At 43.9% G+C, this 19281-nt stretch overlaps 1 protein-coding gene across 2 annotated transcripts in view; it reads left to right on the top strand.

The window, feature by feature from the left end:
• Positions 1-9278: 9278 nt before the first annotated feature.
• GPR158 (G protein-coupled receptor 158) overlaps positions 9279-19281 on the top strand; it is a 199224-nt gene continuing 189221 nt past the window's right edge. For both annotated transcript variants that reach the window (XM_065050719.1, XM_065050718.1), the window contains exon 1: positions 9279-10510. In XM_065050719.1, coding sequence (XP_064906791.1) covers positions 9639-10510 — 872 coding nt within the window. In that variant the 5' untranslated portion in view covers positions 9279-9638. The remainder of the gene's footprint in view (positions 10511-19281) is intronic.

The following is a 19281-nucleotide window of genomic DNA, read 5'->3' as shown; positions in this document are numbered from 1 at the left end:
AAATGTTTTTCTGAAACAGCTTTCCTCTTGACAATAATGGTTGAATCCTCCCTCTACCTCATCCACATTAGCTTCCAATCTTTTTTGGAAGCCACCGATTTGTAGAATCAGGGGGCAACGAGCACTTTCTCCTGAGTGTTATCCTTGCTCAGTTGAATAATAGATTTGAGTGTTTCCAGTTTTACAGAAATGTACAGAAATTATCTTTTGCTCTTGATCTGACATTCATTTTGGAGAGGATTCTAGGGAAATTTTGGATTGGCTGAAGAGATTTCTTCATCTATAGGGATTTTTTTCATCAGTTCAAAGACCCCACAAGACCTCTTTACCATCTGTATGAAGGATGTAGCTCTGTTCATTGTTATTCACTAGAGGTCCTAGTGGCCAGTGATCCACATCAGGAAACACGAATGCCACAGCTGCAAATAAGTGGCATTAGTGATGACAGTCTCATTGGACACATGAAAGTGCATTTCCCAGTCTGCTCCTGTCCATTGTCTGCCACAGTTCTTGGTGTCATGCCTCCCCACCAGAGGACTTCTAAGTCTGGATCAGTCCTGCAGAGTTCCCACCTCAACACTGCTGTGGCAAAGGGCTGTGTAATCTTGCTTGTCTGCTGTCCTTGCTTTATAGGCTTTGTATGACTATTGAAGATTTTGCCCTAAGGTTGTCCAGCCATGTGCCATCTTGTCCATTAAAAATGCTTCCGTAAATTAGAGAGAATCAGCAAGATGAGTATTCTGGTGGTCTGGCACCTGGTATGTATGACAAGAGGCTGTATTGTTGTTGTTGTTGTTGTTGTTATTATTATTATTATTACACTGTACTTCTTTCCAGCACATTACCTGTACCATCCAGAATGCGGTCTGTCTGACATGTAGTCAAGCAGAACTCCTCTTTTGTAAATTATTTAAAAAAGAGTCAGAAACTGAAATTTCCTTAGCTCCTCTTTCTTCTTCCCTCTCTGATATCATTGGCATTTCCCTCTCATTCACTGCTAATAGGAGTCAGAGTATCTACCATATCTCACCTCTGGCTTCACTGTTGAATTTGTCACAGGGCAGAAAGATAGGAGTAAAGAGAGAATAATTCAGTTTTCTTGTGGAAGAAAAATAAAAAGCAGTATCTTAACTGAGAGTTTATATTGGATACTTTATCAACATGGAAGCAAGGGCTGCCTCAGACCTCAAGCTTCATGATCAGCAGCTTCTGCTTATTACAAGTGGACAGCTCTGCATCAAATAGCAGAGCTGTTAGAAGGCAAATGCCCACTTAACCACACAGTATAAAGCAACCATTTCCAAACAGAACTTATTTTGAGATGGTGATTTAGCTCCCAATTAATTCAAATTTTTCATCCCTTTGAAGTTTATTTTCATTAGCTGACATCTGCAGATTCTTAGAACAAAATGTAACAGGATGTAGGTTTTTGAAACATTTTAATAGGAATTCTGGCTCTTGCCTTCTGTAAGGCGAGTGGGCAAATTGTTGTCTATATAAATTAATATAATTTCATTGGGTTCAGTAAAGATATGCTAATCTACGTGACAATTTTTTCTATGTTATGTAACTGAAAGCAAACACAAGATGATTTTCATTTCAAAATTTATTTGAAAAAAAGTCATTGGTAGAATAATTGGCAAGAAGAATATTGAATCCAGAGATACAGTTAAAACAAAAGTAGTTACCATGCCATCATATTGTGGGTCACACCTTTGAAGGTTCAAAAAAAGTTTACAATGCCTAGATCCCAAGCAGAGAGAAAGAAAACAACAGATAACATTTTACTGCTGTACAGACTGGATTAGGATAGAAGGGTAAGACTTTGGCAGGATAGTGTGCATTCATGTTGTACTGCTTGATAAAAGAATTAGTTTTGTTGAGATATTGTTGGAAATATTATGAATGTTATTCTTGTCACAAGACACCAAAGAAACCCACCTTGCTCATGCTCTTATACAGCAGATTAGTCTTCCCTGATAGTTCTGAAGGATGTGTATTAAGCTGTTGAAAAACTCTGCATTGATGAGAATGCTTGTTGTAAGCAACTGGCTCATTACTGAAGGCAAGGTGCTCATAGGAAACTCAGCTACTCAATATAACATGCCCTAGTTGGGACTTAATTTTCCTGATGCTTATAATTTTTTTTTAAACTTTACTTTTCAGGTCATTCCTCCTTTATCTTGTCTTATGCATTTACCTTTTATCCATTTCTTGCCTGCTCCATTCTGGCCCTGACCAGCTGCCAGTTTGCTGTTGGGCCGTCTTCTCAAAGTGGTGGTGTTGAAGCTCTTGTTGAGAAGGGCCTCCATCTCTCACTTGTCCCAGAAATGTTCTAGGTGCTGGCTATTGATCCAAAGGTGTGCAATACCAACAGAATTGGCTGGGCTTTAGCAGACATCCATTAACCTGTACCCAAATACCTGATTTACGTGGCTAAGCACAAGAAGGATTTTTACCTTCTGAATGAGCAGTTAAACGCTGTTCTTGCTGCAGCTAACACAGATTAGCAGGGGAGCGAGGACTCTTCCATGCGTGTTACTGCTCTCTTGGGGATGGCTGAGGGGCTGAGCTCAGCTCTTCATTCCACTGCAGAGGCCGGGGATTTAGGCTGGCTCTTAGGCTTCATAACACAGGACCAAAACACTAAAGTATCTTTTTGGATACAGCACTGAGTCTTCTTCTACCATTATTAGGGGTATCCTTATTAATGTCCTTATTTAGCACAACATTTATACTGGAAATTATGGGGAAGTGGGATTCACTCTGTGAAGGCAGCCCAGGTACTATGCTAGAAATTTATTCCATTTGCTGCACTCTACTTTTATTGCCACAGATGTTTCTGGTTTACCTTTGGTTTAACTTAAAATAAAGACATTTGTGGAAATTGGCTCGGGGATCTGCCTACTACTGGTCTGTGTTCTGAGTCACAGTTTGTTCTCCTTCCTGTGAGTGCATTACACTGTGTGTCCTTGCAACTGAGTCCGAAGGCACTAAGAACTCTCAGTGTATGTGGGTAATGTCCTCCGGCATACAAATAATTTCCTTAAAGTACGAGCAGAGTGGACTGTATTTGCAACCTTAACTTCAGCATCCACTTACCTATTCCCAACTGCGAATAAGCTTAGAAAGCTTTTGGATAGGGTTTATTTAAAACGCAAAGCCTGCATGTGCATATTAGATACATCTGCATCTCAGATGCAAGCCCGCCATACAAAATTAGGAGTCAAAGCCATCAATATGTTGTCTGACAGACAATTTTCTCCTAATCTAGAAAAACATTTTCTGTTGGAGATAAGATGTGATCTTTCGAACATATACTACAACTTGCCACTTCAAGTGTTTGAGAGGAAGATTCTGAAGTTGGAAAAAAATCATACTACGTATTTTCAGAAAAAGAGAAGAGAGAGATTATAAAGAAGCTCATGAAATAAATATCACCAGAAAGATTCAGAAAAAAGAACTATTAAACTACTTTTTAGTAATCATCTAGAAAACAAGAAATTGGTTAAAATCAGCCAATGTGGGGTTGTCAAGAAAACTCTATATGAAAAAAAATGAATTTTCTTCTTTGACTCATAACTGACCTCGTGGATAGTGATGAAGCCGTAGACGTGATATATGCCTGCATCAGCAACATTCATGACATACTTAGCATGAGGTTCTCATCAGTAAGCTAAAGAAATACTGTGTAGGTGGGTCATGAGTGGGTGAGCAACAGCCTCTGCAGTCATTCTCAAAAAGTATCACTCGTGTACTATCAACCCAGGAGGATGTTTCAAGTAGGCTCCTGAAGGGTTCTGATCATCTATGTTCTATTAAAAAGGCTAACGAACAAATTGGATAAGGAAATGAAAGGTCATAAAATTAACAAATGGCTACAAGAAACAAGGAGATAGTTAAAAGCATTTTGAAGAACAGAATAGAAATTAAAGGTAATCTTGAGAAATCAGAGGGATGGCTTAAAATCAGTAACGTAAAATTCAACAAAGACAAGTGCGAAGTATTACCCAAAGGAAGCAGAGCTCAAATCCTCAAATAAAAATAGATAATGGATAACTAGGAAGCAATATGTTTTGAAAGGTTATGAGGATTACAGAGCATTACAGACTCAAGTAATGGTCAATACTGTGGTGAAGGTGGAAAAACCAAGCAGACCTCAATGTGGGGTGTATTAAAAGAGAATTTTACATAACCTGCAGAAGGTAAACAGCAGGAGGCCTTGTCTGGGACACCTAGAGAGGTAGGCTAACAAAATGGACAGTCAAGAAGAGAACAGCAGGACCAACAACAGTTTTACAAAGTATAGCCTGTTAAGAAATCAGATTAATTTAGGCCAGAGAAAAATAAAAAAAGGAGCAATTCAAAGTGGTCTTTTGCAGACAGACACTCATTTGTGACGATTGTGCTCCGAGGGAAGGAAGCAAAAAAACGAAGAAAGCAAAGAAGACTTTGGTATATGAGGAAACCCCCTCACCCTACACTTGGTGCTAATGTGATGAAACCTGCACCAAGGTCGTGAGGGTGGCTGTGGAGTCTACCTGACTGGAAGTTCTCTGAGAGAAAGGTAGATTAACTCCTGCCACAGACAGTCGTGCTGGACACAATCCTGCCGCAGTGCAGGAGTGATGTACTGGGTAACCTCTGTGCGATTCCTTCTGTCTCAATGTTTCTAAGAAAACATCCGGTGGGTTTCAGCATTGACAGGTAAGCTCTTGCTGCTTCTTCCAGCAGCTTCTAACCAAGAACTTTTGTACTCTGTATTTTGGCTACTTCATATTTCTTTTTATTTATTTTTTTTTTTCCTCTGAAGCATTTAGGTGATGGTTTTAATTAATTTGTGAAACAAGACAACTAATGAAGCCTGGTTTCAAACGGATTTGCGTTAATGATCTCTTTCACCCCCTGCTGCAATAAAACCAGCATCTCTCCTAGCCTGTGTACTCTTTGCATCATATATTAAAGATATGAGGTGCTGTGCTCACCATTAACAGTGCCACCAGCTCCCCCTTGACTTTTGGAATCACTCCCCCGTAGCCCTCTCCACTATTCCCGGTCTATTGGGTAGGGAGGCAGCAGCACACGCTCCAGCTGTTATGGGGTGTATTTACACGTATCGGCCAGTATGAGCAGCCAAACGGAAGACCAAAGAGACCACATAACTGCTGAACTCACTCTGCAGCTTCTCCCCCTGCACAAAAATTCAACTTCATTGCTTTCTTTGATCCAGCTGTGAGTTTCACAACACTCCTAGAGGTTTGCAGAAACTTTGAGACCTCCGCACTGCTGTCAAACTTGGCTGAAATGAACTAATGGGATCAGAAGTTATTGGCAGACAGAAGGGACTCATCAAACAGATAAAAAATATGACTGCAAGAACATTATTTCATTAGATAATCAAGCTAAAAGTAAGAGTACTTTTATTTTAAAACCACTTTATTTTTCATATGTTTAGAATACCATAAGTAATGATTTTGACAAACATTTTGTTTCTGTTTTGTGAAGAAAATACAATGCATGATTCCCAAAGTTTTAGCACTTAGGGAGTATACTCTGTATATCGCCTAATTAGTTTTGGACAAAAATTAATAAGTAACGGAGTTTTTAAATACATTTCACAGCTACAATAGTTTTTCTTTTGTTCCAACTGTTTTTAACAATCTGATAATTCTGATGCTTCTAACATTTCAGATAGTGCAGACAAACCAAGATCTTTCTGTAGAGGCTATATTTGCAGAAAGTAGGTTACACTTAATCCAGTCTGTTAAAAAATGCTAACATTTTGCACGGAGATTTTTTCTACACTGTAATTAGACTCAGGTTGAGCTCATGTGACATCAAATGCAGATTTCTAGCCTGACGGGCAATACAATCAACTGAGATCCTTCATGTACAGGTAATTTGCACATAGCAATTGCAATAGTTGTAACAACTCAGAAACATGCAAGAGAGTGGTCAGATGCCTCCTGATTCCTCACCGGTGTATGGCTTGAAGCAGCATCTCTGGCAGAACTGGGGCAGAAGCACAGGAAACACAATTAAATCACAGTAATCTTGGGACTCCCAGTCCACTTTTACATTGTGCTGGTCACAGCTGAACAGGTCTCTGACACAGTCAACTGATTATAAATGACAGGCCAGAATCATCAGTGCATTTTAATATTAAAACCACAAAGGTTCCTACATCTCTTCCAATCCTTAATAACATCATGTAAATAAAATACAGGGTGGATTTCTTTAATCTAAGAATCTTTCCATATTGCAGTTCTCTGGATCTGGGCAATGAATGGCAGGTTTTGGGTCCTGCAGCATAGTTTATACAAAGCCATAAGGAGATGCACATTTGCAGTGGCTTAAAATCTGTCTGCGTCTCAGTTTGGACCTGGCAGTACACAACAGCTGTCCAGGAGCAGGTCTGAACTGACTGCAGGAGGAGGCGCTAGAGGATGAAGAAAGACTCTTTGAACCTTCTGCCATAGTGCTGTACAATGCTGGACAATGAACCTGGCACCCTAAATTAGAAAGTCCTCCAGGTCACCTCTCGTTCTCTCCATCTGGCTCAGTAGTGCAGGGAACACAAACACGGAGCAAACCAAGGAGACAGGAACAAGAAAGGCTTCTGACTCTGAGATGGGGAGAGATTTCTAGCAGCTGGAGTTGTGCCCTAACCCATGGGGGTCTTTGCTCCTGGCAAACTTTTGTGTTAAGAACCAGAGCTTCTGGTGGGTTAGTGAAGGGCAAGGGTGTGGGGGAGTAGTGGGTGCTACTGGAGAAGGGTATTTGGAAGGGCAGATCAGAGAACAGAAGGAACTTACTATGCAAGTACATTACAGGGATATTGATTATCCTGAGAATGTGTGAATGTGGCCATTTAGCAGGCCTAGCGCAATCAGGTAGGTATTAATAGGCTACAGCAGGGGAAGCAGATTCCCATTAGGAACTGACCTTTCCTTTAGAGCAGCCCATGATAGTGAAGAGAATCAACAAAGGCACATAGTTAAAAAAAAATGCTTGTTTATTTATGTTGCCATTGATATTTCTCCATGTAACTAAACCCATGTCAGCCTAGCTCAGACCAGACAGCTGCTCCTGGTTCTCACTTATACACAGCAAACAATGCATCTTTAGGTATTTGTTCAGTGCAGACTTGGAAGCACAGACTCCCCGTGCTGTGCTAAACTGTAAATACCAGCTTCTGAGCTGCTCAGTGTATGCAGTTTCTAAATAATCTCACCGGCTATTCACTTGTGGAAAAGTTCACTACAAGTAATTTATTCTTAAGCAGCAAATATTCTGTTCAAATGCATGCAATGAGAAAAAACAAGTGTTTATAACTTTCTCTTATCCACGTGTGATATAATTATTAAAGCTGACCATAGGCAACAATAAAGTGTGTTAGATCACTGAAATATGTGGACTGCAAAGATAATTTACACTTAGCTACACTAGAATGATATTCCTTTAAGTACAGTTTCAAATAATTCTAAAATAAGAGCTTTAAGAAGCAGATATATCTTGACACTGGTTTAAAATTAGATCATATAGTCTGCATGACTGAAATCTGCTCCTTATAGGACATGCATGCACGTGTGTGGGAGAAAGAAAAAGAAAGGATCTTTTTACTACTCTCTTCATCTGCACTTTCGAATTCCAAAAGGGAGTTTTATATTAAATTAATTGTAATTAGGAGAGTTTGTTGTGGACTATCTCCTCTAAACTTAATCTTTTGCTGACTGCCTCCTACCACAAACCCTTAATCCAACACTAAGATATTGAGCAGGCGAACACTTCTGCCAATGTACAAAATTAAACGTGTTTAAATGCTTTGCTGAACTAGATGCTTATTACTGATCATAACGGCCCTACATCTGATGGCTTATCTGGAAAATCCTAACTACCTCTTCAACACATTTGGGTGTTTCCAAAGGTGGTTTCAGCAGAGCAGAGGAAAGCCAGGTGACTGGTCAGCGCTGCTTTGGCTCCATGCAAGTGCTCTGCAGGTCAGCATTGAAAGCCACTGGATTAAGGGCTTAGATTTGAAGACAGCAGTAGGAATTAGCATCATGGAGTTAAAAGACAGGTGATGGATAAAACACCAGTGGAAAAAAGAGGAAGAAACATTAGTTACAGAAATACAACCAAACGGCCACTGTAGTTGAAGGAAGCCGGAAATGTCTCAGTCCCCGTTACGGTGGGATGAACTCTGCCTGGGACATTCTGGAGCACCTGTGGGGTGAGGGACACGCGTGGGGCAGACCACCCGAAGAGCACCTTCAGACCCTGCATATCTCAGCTGTGGGCCCCAAGGACCCAGGAAACAAAGTTGTCCCATTCCCACCCAGATGCCGTGCGCTCTGCCAAACGCCCCCTTCCGGGGCAGCGCGGCCGGCCCCACGCGTGCTGGGGACAGCCGGGGAGCAGGGCTGTGCCCCTGCCACGCACCCTCGGAGCCGCTTGAGGCAAGAGCGCCTTCCTCACAGCCGCACACAGCCCAGCTCTGCCCATCTGGCTGTAGTTGCCTTCCCCCGGACCGCGGGCGTTCTCCCAGCGCCGCCCGGTGAGATGGGAGGCGGCGATATTCTTCACCCCAGCACCCCCGCCTTCCCCTCAGCCCCAGCGGTCGCTGCCCGGCGGCTCCCACCGAGTCGCCCCCAGCGCGTAGGCGCAGAGTGCAGCGGCGCCGTTCCACGCCCGGCCAGCAGGTGTCGCTGCTACACTCGCCGGGCAAGCCCCGCGGACCGGCCCGGGCGCGGGGGGCAGCGCGGTGGAGCCCCCGCAGGTCGGTTCGCCGCCCGGGACCCCCGCTCTCCAGCCGAGGGGAATGCGGAGCGGCTGCCGCTGTAGTCCGTGGCTCCCCCGCCTCCGCCCCGAGCGGAGCCGGCGGCAGGTGAAGCGAGGTGCCTCGACGCCTCTCCGCGGCAGCAGCACCGCCTCTCTCAGCGCCGCACGGTGCCGTCCTCCTGCCCCGTGAATGGCTGCCGGCTGACTGACAGGCGAAGCGGCCACACAGGGCGGCAGCTGCCTGGCGTACACCTATAAGGGCCGGCGGGGAAGGGGTGCCGGGCCGCCCGTGGCGGAACCGCCCGGTGAGCAGCCTCCCACACCGGGGGTCCTCGCTCGGAGAGCCGAGCGCTGGCGGAGGCGGGCGCCTCGGCAGCAGTTCCGCGCGGCTGCCCCCGCTGATCCCCGCAGCAAGTGGCAGTCCCGCGCCGTGGGCTCCCCTCTCCGGCAGCGGCGCTCGAAGGATGCGGAGCGGCGGGGCGCGGGCGGCGGCGGCGGGGCGCCGCGGGGGAGCCCGCCGCTGCGCCGGGCGCGGGCGCCGCCGCCTCTGCGCGCTGCGCTGGGGAGCAGCTCAGTGAGCGCGGTGGCCGCGGCGCGAGGAGGCGCAGGCGGGCTCGCTGCAGCCGCTGCCGTCGCCGGAGGGGCTGCGAGCCGCTCCGCGCCGGCGGGGGGGCTGCGCGGCGCCCCGCGCTGGGGAGGGCGCGGGCGGTGCCGCCACAGGTGACTCGCGGGCCGGGGGCCGTCTTCCGTCCCGCTTGGCCGCCCCTGCGCGTTCGTGCCCCTGCGCCGCGGCCGCCTGCGGGAAGCCCATCTCCAGCCACTTCACCGTGCCTGCGCGACCGGGAGCGCCGGGGGACATGGCTTTGCTTCGGCTCCTTCTCCTCTTGCTCCTCGCCCAGCGGGGTCTCGGGGCTGCCGCCGGCCAAGGGCAGGCGGTGCGCGGCCGGGATCGGGCGCTCAGAGGGAGGCAGCCTATTTACAACCACATCAAGAGCCGGGAGCCTCTGCCCGCCCCGCGGAGCCGCTCTACGGAGAGCACCATCTTGGCGCAGCGGCTCGCCGAGGAGGTGCCCCAGGACGTGGCCTCGTTCCTCTACACGGGCGACTCGCGGGAGCTGCGGCGTGCCAACTGCTCCGGGCGGTACGAGCTGGCCAGCCTCGCCGGCAAGTCGCGCTTCACCTCGCACCCCTCCCTGCACGGGGCCCTGGACACCCTCACCCACGCCACCAACTTCCTCAACATGATCCTCCAGAGCAATAAGTCGCGGGAACAGAACTTGCAAGAGGACCTGGAGTGGTACCGGGCCTTGATCAGGAGCCTCCTGGAGGGGGACCCAAACATCTCCAGGGCAGCTATCACTTTCAGCACGGAGCCTTTCTCCTCCACCCCCCAGGTGTTCCTCCAGGCCAGCAGGCATGAGAGCCAGGTCCTCCTGCAGGACTTGTCCTCCTCTGCTCACCGTCTGGCCAATGCCTCTGTGGAAACAGAGTGGTTCCACAGCTTGAAGCGCAAGTGGAGGCCACATCTGCACAGGAAGGCCTTAAACACGGGCCCCAAAAGTTTGGACAACAGCTGGAAGAGGCGGGAGGGCCTCAGTGCTGATAAGAACCACATCAGGTGGTCCTCACCATACCTGGAGTGTGAGAATGGGAATTACAAACCTGGCTGGCTAGTGACTCTCTCAGCTGCTTTCTATGGGCTGCGGCCAAACCTTCTCCCCGAGTTCAGGTAGGAGGAGTGTTCCTTTGCTTCCTTTCTGTTGAGAAGGGGGTAGGATGGGGTTTTGGTTCTGCTCCCTTCCTAGGGAAGGGCATGCTGTGTCTCTGGAGTGACCCGATCAATCCTTGCTGGCTGCTCAGTTACAGCAACCTCAGACCTTCCTGTTGAGCTCTACCTTTGTGTGCCTAAGGGAGCTGTTGCTCAGGAAAATAATTGCTGTCATCTCTGTCTGTAAAACAGCATAGGCTGTACCTGCGCCCATGGAAACAGGTGTGCATGTGGGTTATGTTCGCGGTGGGAAGAGGAGAGCAGCAGTTGTCAACTGTAGCTGATTTCTGACTGCAAGAGGAAGATGTTTACTGAGATATTATTTCTTACTACACTGCATAATTAAACCCAGCTGGACCCCAGCTATGATTTTAACCATCTGGGAAACAACATTCTTATGCTGGTAAATTGTGATTTCTGGACTCCAGAGCACATCCACCATGGTGTGCTTGAGTCTGGTCAGTATGTTTTTAGGGAACTAAGTGTTTGTGACTGCGGTTCTGTCGTAGTGCATGTGGCTACAATCTGAGCTGGCAGTAGGAAAGCTTTCTGTAGGACACCCCCTGGTTAAGTAGCTGTGTAGCTGCTACCTGGCATACACAAATAATTGCTTATTTTTTCATTGCTGTTACCCCCAGGACTTTTCCACTGGGCTGTGACTAGCAGAGAAGAGGATACAAAAAGGCCCATTCTTGTGTCTTTGTGTTTTGGCAGAAAGAGGGATTTGTCCAAACAATGAGAATGACCTGTGGGGTATGAGATGCTGGATTTTGCCAGTGGTACTTCTGTGGTGGGGCTCATGGGTAACTCCATTCCTTGGGGAACATTCACTGCCCAGAAGCAGCTGTTATTTGTCAGGGGCTGAGAGAGGAGCACCAAATTTGATTTGTGCTGTGACTTGTAGTATGTGGTGATAGACAAGAACAGAGCACACACCGAAGAGATATTGCCACACCTGTATGGCAAGGCAATAGTGTTTGTGAACACTGATTTTATTGGCTTAGTCTGAAATCCAGTGGGATCAAACAGGTATGAATGCAGTCATGCACCCTTGGGAAAAAAATAAATCTGTTGAATAGAGGGTGGCCTTGTATTTCTCCATTGAGTTACCTTTTTCTCTGAGATTTTCACTCTTATGGGGCAGGTAAGGTTAAGGTAAAATGAGCTCATCTGCAGGCCATACATATCTAAATTCTTCTCAAGACCAAAATTCAAGAATAGCTCTACTGCAGAGCTTTTCTGGACCCTAGCAGGGGGTCCAGAAAAGATGAAGAAAGTTCTCATAGATGGTTGAAATGCAATGTTTCACACCTTGATGAACTCCAGAATGCAGACAAAAGCTACCGTAGGCTGATATTCTCTTGTTGTGGTAGAGGTTCACATAACCTGAAGAACCACCAGGCTGGGGGTGGGGTGAAAGCTACTAACCAGCTCTCTGAGAATTTAGATCTTGATATCAAGCTTGACTCAAAGAAGCTTCAGTCTTGGCTTCAGTGAAGAGAAAAAAAAATTACTTTTAAGCAGAAGAGTCTAAAGCTTCAATGTCAGCTCTGTGCCAAGATCCTGTGATGCCAGGAAGCATTTCAGTGCTGTAGGTTTCTGCTGTGGTAACTCTGGTGTGCAGGTCCATCTTGGAGTAATGCTGGCCAACCAAGGCAACCAGCAGAGGTCCTCCTGGGTGCAGTACAAAGTATCGTCTTGCTTCCTTATCTTCCCAGCCTCTGTTTACCATGTCGGAGTCACTTCAGTTGAAGAAATGGAGTAACCTGTTGTAACTCTGATACTTCAAAGGGCATCCACTAAGCACATGTAAGTGTGGAGAATGTCATCTTGTTTAGAAGATCTTGTGATGGGGTATGCTGTGGAAGTTCAAAGTGTTGTATTGCTGTTGTACTGAACAGCTAGGACAAAACTATTATAGTTTTGTTGTATCAGAACCAGAGATAAGCTGGTAAGCATTGCTAAGAAAATGGATCAGTATGCTTTTGGTAATTATATAAGGAAGCAGGTGCAAGAAGTACACACACATACATATACGTATTCTGGCAAGGTTGAATGATAGTTTCTGTGTTTTGAGTTTGAGATATGTTGTGTGAGAGATGGGCTTCTAGTAAAAGCTTATTATTTGAGATGTTGAAAAAGTAACTCTGCAGCTACATAGGAAATCTTATTAACAAAATACACTTCTCCCAAGACTCGTGGGATGTCTTAATATTTCTGCAATATTTTCCATACTTGATAAATATGCAGTCTCTGTGAATTAGTAAAAGAAGAAATAGTTTAAAGTATGTAATATAAAAATTTAAAATCTAATGTAGTTATTAGTACATTAGTATTAATTGCTATAAGGTGCTTCTTGAAATAAGCTTTATTTCTCCTTACCATCTCTCTTTAAGTGACACAATGGTTTAACTTGAATTCCTGCTGAAGGCCCATATGGTAAAAAGCAGTATGTGTGAACCTCCATCTTTCTCAAAAGCTGCATTGATTCTCCCAACAAAGTATCTCTGAACCATATGTTAGGAACATGTTAATGGATCAGTCTACACGCTCCTTCCATTTGATAGAGTGGCATGAGGTCGTAGAAGGTAATTTACTGTATGGTCCTTTAATATTCTTCTGACAGTTTATGTAGTTTCTTTTTTGCTGATGCCAGGTTTATGACATGGTACGTTAGGGTAAGAGACATTCAGGAACATGTTATCTCCATGGAAGAGAGTCCTTTCAGATTATGGAAGGGAAAGCCATTGTTCCTGCTTCTTGGTGTCTCTTCTGTGGCAGCAGCAGATGTGTCATGTGGTGTAGCAGTGGGAAGAGTTTAATGAAGACAATACTAATAAGTACTACTGTTTATGTTCAATACATGCTACTACTGCAGTGCTGTTGTCAATGATATTCTGAAAAAAAAAGCTTTGTTTTTAATGTTGTGAAGAGTTATAGTGCCTGCTGTCAGAGGAAGTGCTATGGGTGGGGGGCTCTTGCAAACATCTTGCTATTTAATTTCACCTCCCACCTTCTCCCCTGTTTCCCAGGAGATGACAGCTGAACTGTGTGAAGTGAAGGCTGAGGAAGGTGAGAGATTATGGTTGTTTTGCCAAGCCTAGCACTGTACGCCAATAATGAGCTGAAGTGGAGAAGTCAAGGACAACTTGGTTGTGTTGATAAATGTACCAGCAGCTGTTCAGGCACAGTGGGACCGCGTTAGCCCAGTGCAATGCTAAGCTAGTGGTGCTGACTGTCTGCAGCTTCTTAGCAGTGCTTGCTGATGTTTTTTTTGTGTTTCCTGGTCTTTGGTCCATGCAACCTGCAGGGAGAGAACATTACCACTTGCTTACAAAACACAGTGTAGGCTGTCATTCAGAAATGAGGATTCACAGACACAGTAATCATTTGGTGATATTAACCATTCCCTTCTCCTTTCTTAGAAAGTCTAAGCTCATGCAGTTTGCAGCTGGAATTCGCCATCTAATGTGCCTAATCACTCTACAACTCCAGTGCTGCAGAGGGTGGAGCATGATAGCATTTGTCACTGATCTTCTGTGACCCTCCTGCTATTTCCTGTTACACGATGAGCATGAACCATATTTCACGGTGCATGGTGATGCAGTTGGTCTGTTTGCATCCCTGCTGTGGAACTGGAAAGGTGTGAGAAGCTGTATGTCATGTGTACGTTTCCTTCTCTAAAATAACTTAGTTGCCCCTGGAGAGGAAATGTGAGGTTTGCATTGCTTCAGCAGTCTAGCAGGCCAGTGGGGAGGATCACTCCTTGATTTAGAAGGAAGATGTGCAAGTGGTCAGCTCCTAGGAACACACAAATTCAAAGAAAATAAAAGTCATCATGGGTCACTGAGTCAAATCTCCTGCTATCACAAGCCCATTTAATGTCATCAGCTGACCAATCTCCATCTTAAAGTAGCTGAGTTTCCCCCTTGACTCTTCACTCCACTGGCTTGCCAGGCCTGTTGGTTGGATAGCTGCTTCTGAGTTCTGATCTAAATTTATTTACAGTCAGTTGTCATCCATTTATTTGTGTTCCAGATCTGCTTTCTACCTGAAGTAGCTCTTTTTGGTGATGTTTACTGCCCTGACCTATTTATAGGCAGCAGTCCCTTCTCCACCTTTGTTTACTAGACTACACAAACCAGCTTTCTTTAGTCTCCTGTTAGAAGCTCTCTGTTGCCATGGTCCCTCTTCTCAAGTCTTGTTCCAGTCTTTCCAGAACGTGGTTAGTCAGATTCATGTGCAGTGTTTCAGCCTTGTGCAATGACATCAATTATCCTCAACCTCTGATGAATGAATCGCTGCTTTTGCAGTTCAAAATGTTCTCTTGCATGCTATTCTCGTTTTCTTTGATGTTGTGTTGTAATATGTCAACATTTTGGGAACTGGTTGTTGCTCTTGTGCTATTTTTCATCTAGGAGGTCACAATACCTTAGGGATACAGGGACATTTTTTCCCTTCCAACCATGTTCCAGCAAGGCCAGGTAGCTTTTTCACCAAATCCAGGTCAGTATTTGTAATCTTTGAGGGCTATTGGGAAAATGCAGTGGAATAACAGCACTTTTTGCAGAAAGGTACACAATCAGCAAGCGGAGTAAGTTTGGCGTTGTGGGGGGTGCTTTTTGGTTTGATTTTTTTAAAAAAAATTATTATTTTGAATGATGATGTGTTCTGTAGCATTTGCAGATGACTTCTTTCTGAAGTGTAGCTGAATCAAGTATTACCTCTTAATACTTTTTTTGTCTTGCTGGCATCTGCTACTTTTCTCTTAATTATTGGAAAGGTTTTCTTGATGCAAAGATTAATCTTTCTTGTGCAGTTCAATTTAGCTGTTTCTTCCCTAAAGGCAATGTAATGTAGTGACTTCCTCTGTACAATTAACAATGACTTGGACCGCTCCAGTGTTAGGCCGTAATGGGGCTCTTAGTTAAGAAAACATTATTGAAGGCAAATTAAACCATGAAGGTAGAAGTGTATATATAACAAATAAGTAATTTCTTGGGGAATATACATAATTTAATCTTCTGTGAAGTACTTTACAACTATTAAATTGGTAACATTACGAAGAGCGATTGTAAAAATTAGTAACTTTTTTCTTTTAAATATGGTTTAGTTTCTTCCTTTTTTCCCCTTTCATGGTTTCCCCACTAGTCTCTCTTTGGTCTCAGTACTGAACTAAGAAAGAAAATTCATTTTAACAGTTTAAGGAGGTTTTCTAAGTTTTTGTTACATGACACATTAGTTGTGTAATCCCCAAAATATTTAAAATGGTGAGGCTGACACTTTTTCTTTAGCGTGCCATGGCCCATATAACATGATTGACAATGTGGGTGGATTTAGAACAGGTTTTCAAAATGAAGAGGAACAATTTATTTCCAAGAACTTCTGAAAGTCTTGGATTTACATTCCTGAAAAGAGGTCAGAACAAACAAATGTCCTCCTATGACTTACTGTCTGCCTATAGAAACCCCTGGTATGTTTTAAGTATTCCATAAACAATAAATTTATGTCTCTGCCTCTTTCATAGGAGGTCGCGGATAAGGATAGAAAACTGGATGGTGATGAAACAAAAGGAACAGTAAATAGGGATTTCTTTTTTAGAAACATGATTCAGCTTTCTTCAGTACTGGAGAAACAGGGCTGGGTCTTTTGAAGAAAGAAGTTAAATAAGGCCAGGAGAGGATTGAAACGTACTGCATTTGTGGCCACAATTATGTGGCGCATAGTAAGTTGCAATAAAATAAACTAGCTTTTTGGACCGAGCTGCTGTTTCCACTCCTCTCTTCTCTACCTCCACCCCCCTTGGGCAAAGCTTCCAGCTCTGCAGGTTATCAAAGCTCTTTTGAAGGGTGTGACAGTCCTTACTATGCGAGATTCAGCTCCAGGCTGTCACCTACTATTCTGTGTATTCTCTGCACTGAGACAGAAAGATGTCTCTAAAGGCAAGAACAAAAGCATTGCTGTGTTAGGTCAGATGAAAGGCTTACCTAGTCTGCTCTCCAAAAGCAGCTTCTTGCAGGTGCTTAGGGAAGAATGTAAGAGCAGTGGAAATGTGGAGTTCTATCGTGGTTAAATCTCATTTACAAATAATAAGCAATAAAAAACAGTTTTTCATTCTGTCTGAATGAGTGTTGGTGGTAAGTATGGATTAAGTTGACCTCCATGATTTTAATTCACTTTTTAACCCATTTTTGTCTTCTGCAATTTAGTTTGGTGTTGGATTCCATAATATAATTATGAGTTGTTTGGAGAAAAAAATTGTTTTTAATGAATCTGAATTCATTGGGAGATCAGATTCTTGTGATAAAAGAACACTTTGGCAATTGTTCATTAATATTCTCTGTGTCAGTCAGATTTAGTTGTGGGTTATGCTAAATATTTTTGTCACCTGCAAACTTTGTCACTGGTCACATATTTGTGGTCATCTGTGAATGTGTTGAACAAAGGGATAGTTGTGGTGCCCAGCTTTTTAACCTCCCTGCATGTCAAAGCTGACTTGAGCCACTCTTGAGAGTATCAATGTAACAAAAGTTGGAGCCTTCCTGGCTCTGAAGAGTGCAGTGATGAAAAGAATTCATTTTCTGCAAAGCCTGTCTGTACTCTCAGCGATTTTCATATCTTGGTTGTTTGTTGGCTGTGCACTTTCTGCTTCAGGCTTCCTTTTTCTGAGGTATTTTGACAAGTTTTTAATTAGTAGAGCTTATGCTTTTAATGTGGTCCTTCTAAAAATGTCTCTTAGTTTTGTCTTACATTCTTGTATTTTTTTTATGTTCCCTGCCCAGGTTTATGCATTTTTTCTCTTTTTTTTTTTTTTAAATGTTGGCTTCCACTTACTCTTCAGTGTTAAATTTCCCTTATTAACTTTAAATAAATCTTTAGTGTCTGAAGATTCGGTATAGTTAGACTGAGGCCATCTGTCCTGTCTAGGATCATTCTGATTCAAAAGATTTCTTGTTCCTAACCTCATATCACTTTCTGTACCATTCCTTGAAGACCTTTCTTTCCACTTGTCTCTTTAAGCCTGTGAATAGTAATGGGAGCATTAAAAAAATGCCTGTTTCTTATTAAATGGCTTGAATTTGACTCCAAGACCTTTTTTATGGGGATAATATAATGTAAGTGGCACCCCAACATCACTGACACCTCATATTCCTGCACAAGGTGATGCTTTGTGCCAGAGTTAAGATGCTAGAAGCAACTTGAACATCCTCAAGGGAAAAAAAAAGAGGAATCACCACCCTGGAAGTAGCCAGGAAGCTCTCTGACTAAACTGCAGGGAAATCCCCGGAGAGGCAGCACTGCATACTGTGAATCTGAAGGCAGATTTAAATCTAAAATAATTCTTCAGACAACGGAGTATTCAGCTTTAAGTATTCTGCCCTTGTAGGACTGTTCCAAATGGCCTAGAGGGATTTCCTTTGCAGGTGAATCCTAATTCCTGTGCCCACACTGCTATACCTTACTCTTCAGTTAAGTTTATTTTTAGTGAAAATTGTTTCTCCTCTAAAAATATGTGCTGAAAAGCATCAGTCATGCTATAGCTGAGGAATTAGGTAAGTCTGTCTCTGTCCTACTAGTAAGAAATTAGTGATAACTGCATGACCAGATCAAAATCACGTTGTATGTAACAACCCAGTAGCCTTTTGTGAATCTGGCTGGATATGCAGAGGTAATAGTTTTAAAAATGTTTTAGGTGATGCAGAATCCCAACTCTTAATTTTCAAAAGTGACTTGAGCCTGCAGAAGCTGTTGATGGCCAGTGAGACTTACGGCTAAAAGTTATGATGAATTTGACAGGAGGATTATTTTTGGATGCTCAGTCGATAGTACATTGAAGGAGCCTCAGGTGTCAGGCAGTAGGCACTGTTTGAAAATTAATATTCTTGAAAATGTCAGCCTGTAAAATGAGAATGGTCAGAAAAGGTATCTGCCCCAAAAACATCAACTATGCTAGTTACAGCATACACTTATCTAGAGGTGTGGGCATTTGCAGATTTGGGATGGCTGTGGAGAATTTGTTAGAGTCATAGAATAGTTTGGGACCTTGAAAGCTCATCTAGTCCAACCCATCCTGCAATGAGCAGGGACATCTTCAACTAGATCAGGTTGCTCAGAGCCCCATCCAGCCTGGCCTTGAATGTTTCCAGGGATGGGGCATCTACCACCTCTCTGGGCAACCTGGGCCAGTGTTTCATCACCCTCATTGTAAAAAATTTCTTTCTCATGTCTAACCTGAATCTCCCCTCCTTTAGTTTAAAACAATTATCTCGTCTTATCATAAAAGGCCCTGCTAAAAAGTCTGTCCCTGTCTTTCTTGTAAGCCCCTTTTAAATACTGAAAGGCTGCTATAAGGTCTCTGTTTTCTTTTTTTCTCTGTTTTTTGTTATCTCCTTGTTTTGTGGTAAGGAGGACTTTATGAAGGACAGCATGTAGGGGTGAATTAATATGGCAGCAAGAATCTAGGCAGGCATTTAGATTTGGGGGATGATACCTACTTCAGCGTGTGGTAACTGTGCCTTATACCTTAATTATGGCTGCTTGCAATGATTATGGGTACAAAAATAAGTGTTCAAACTTTGAAGACAAACTTTTATTTTCTATCTAGCTGAGCTATCATGACCTCAGTGCTGAAAAACTTCTGAAGATCTAGAGGACAAAGATATTGGTTATCACATTTAAGTGTTTGCAGGCTATTATTCTGTGCAGTTCTGGCTTAAGCTGCCTGGGAGAGG

Source organism: Columba livia, chromosome 2, assembly GCF_036013475.1.
Source record: "Columba livia isolate bColLiv1 breed racing homer chromosome 2, bColLiv1.pat.W.v2, whole genome shotgun sequence".
NCBI lineage: Eukaryota > Metazoa > Chordata > Aves > Columbiformes > Columbidae > Columba > Columba livia.
The sequence above is the reverse complement of the archived record's forward strand: the minus strand, read 5'-3'. Positions and strand labels throughout refer to the sequence as shown.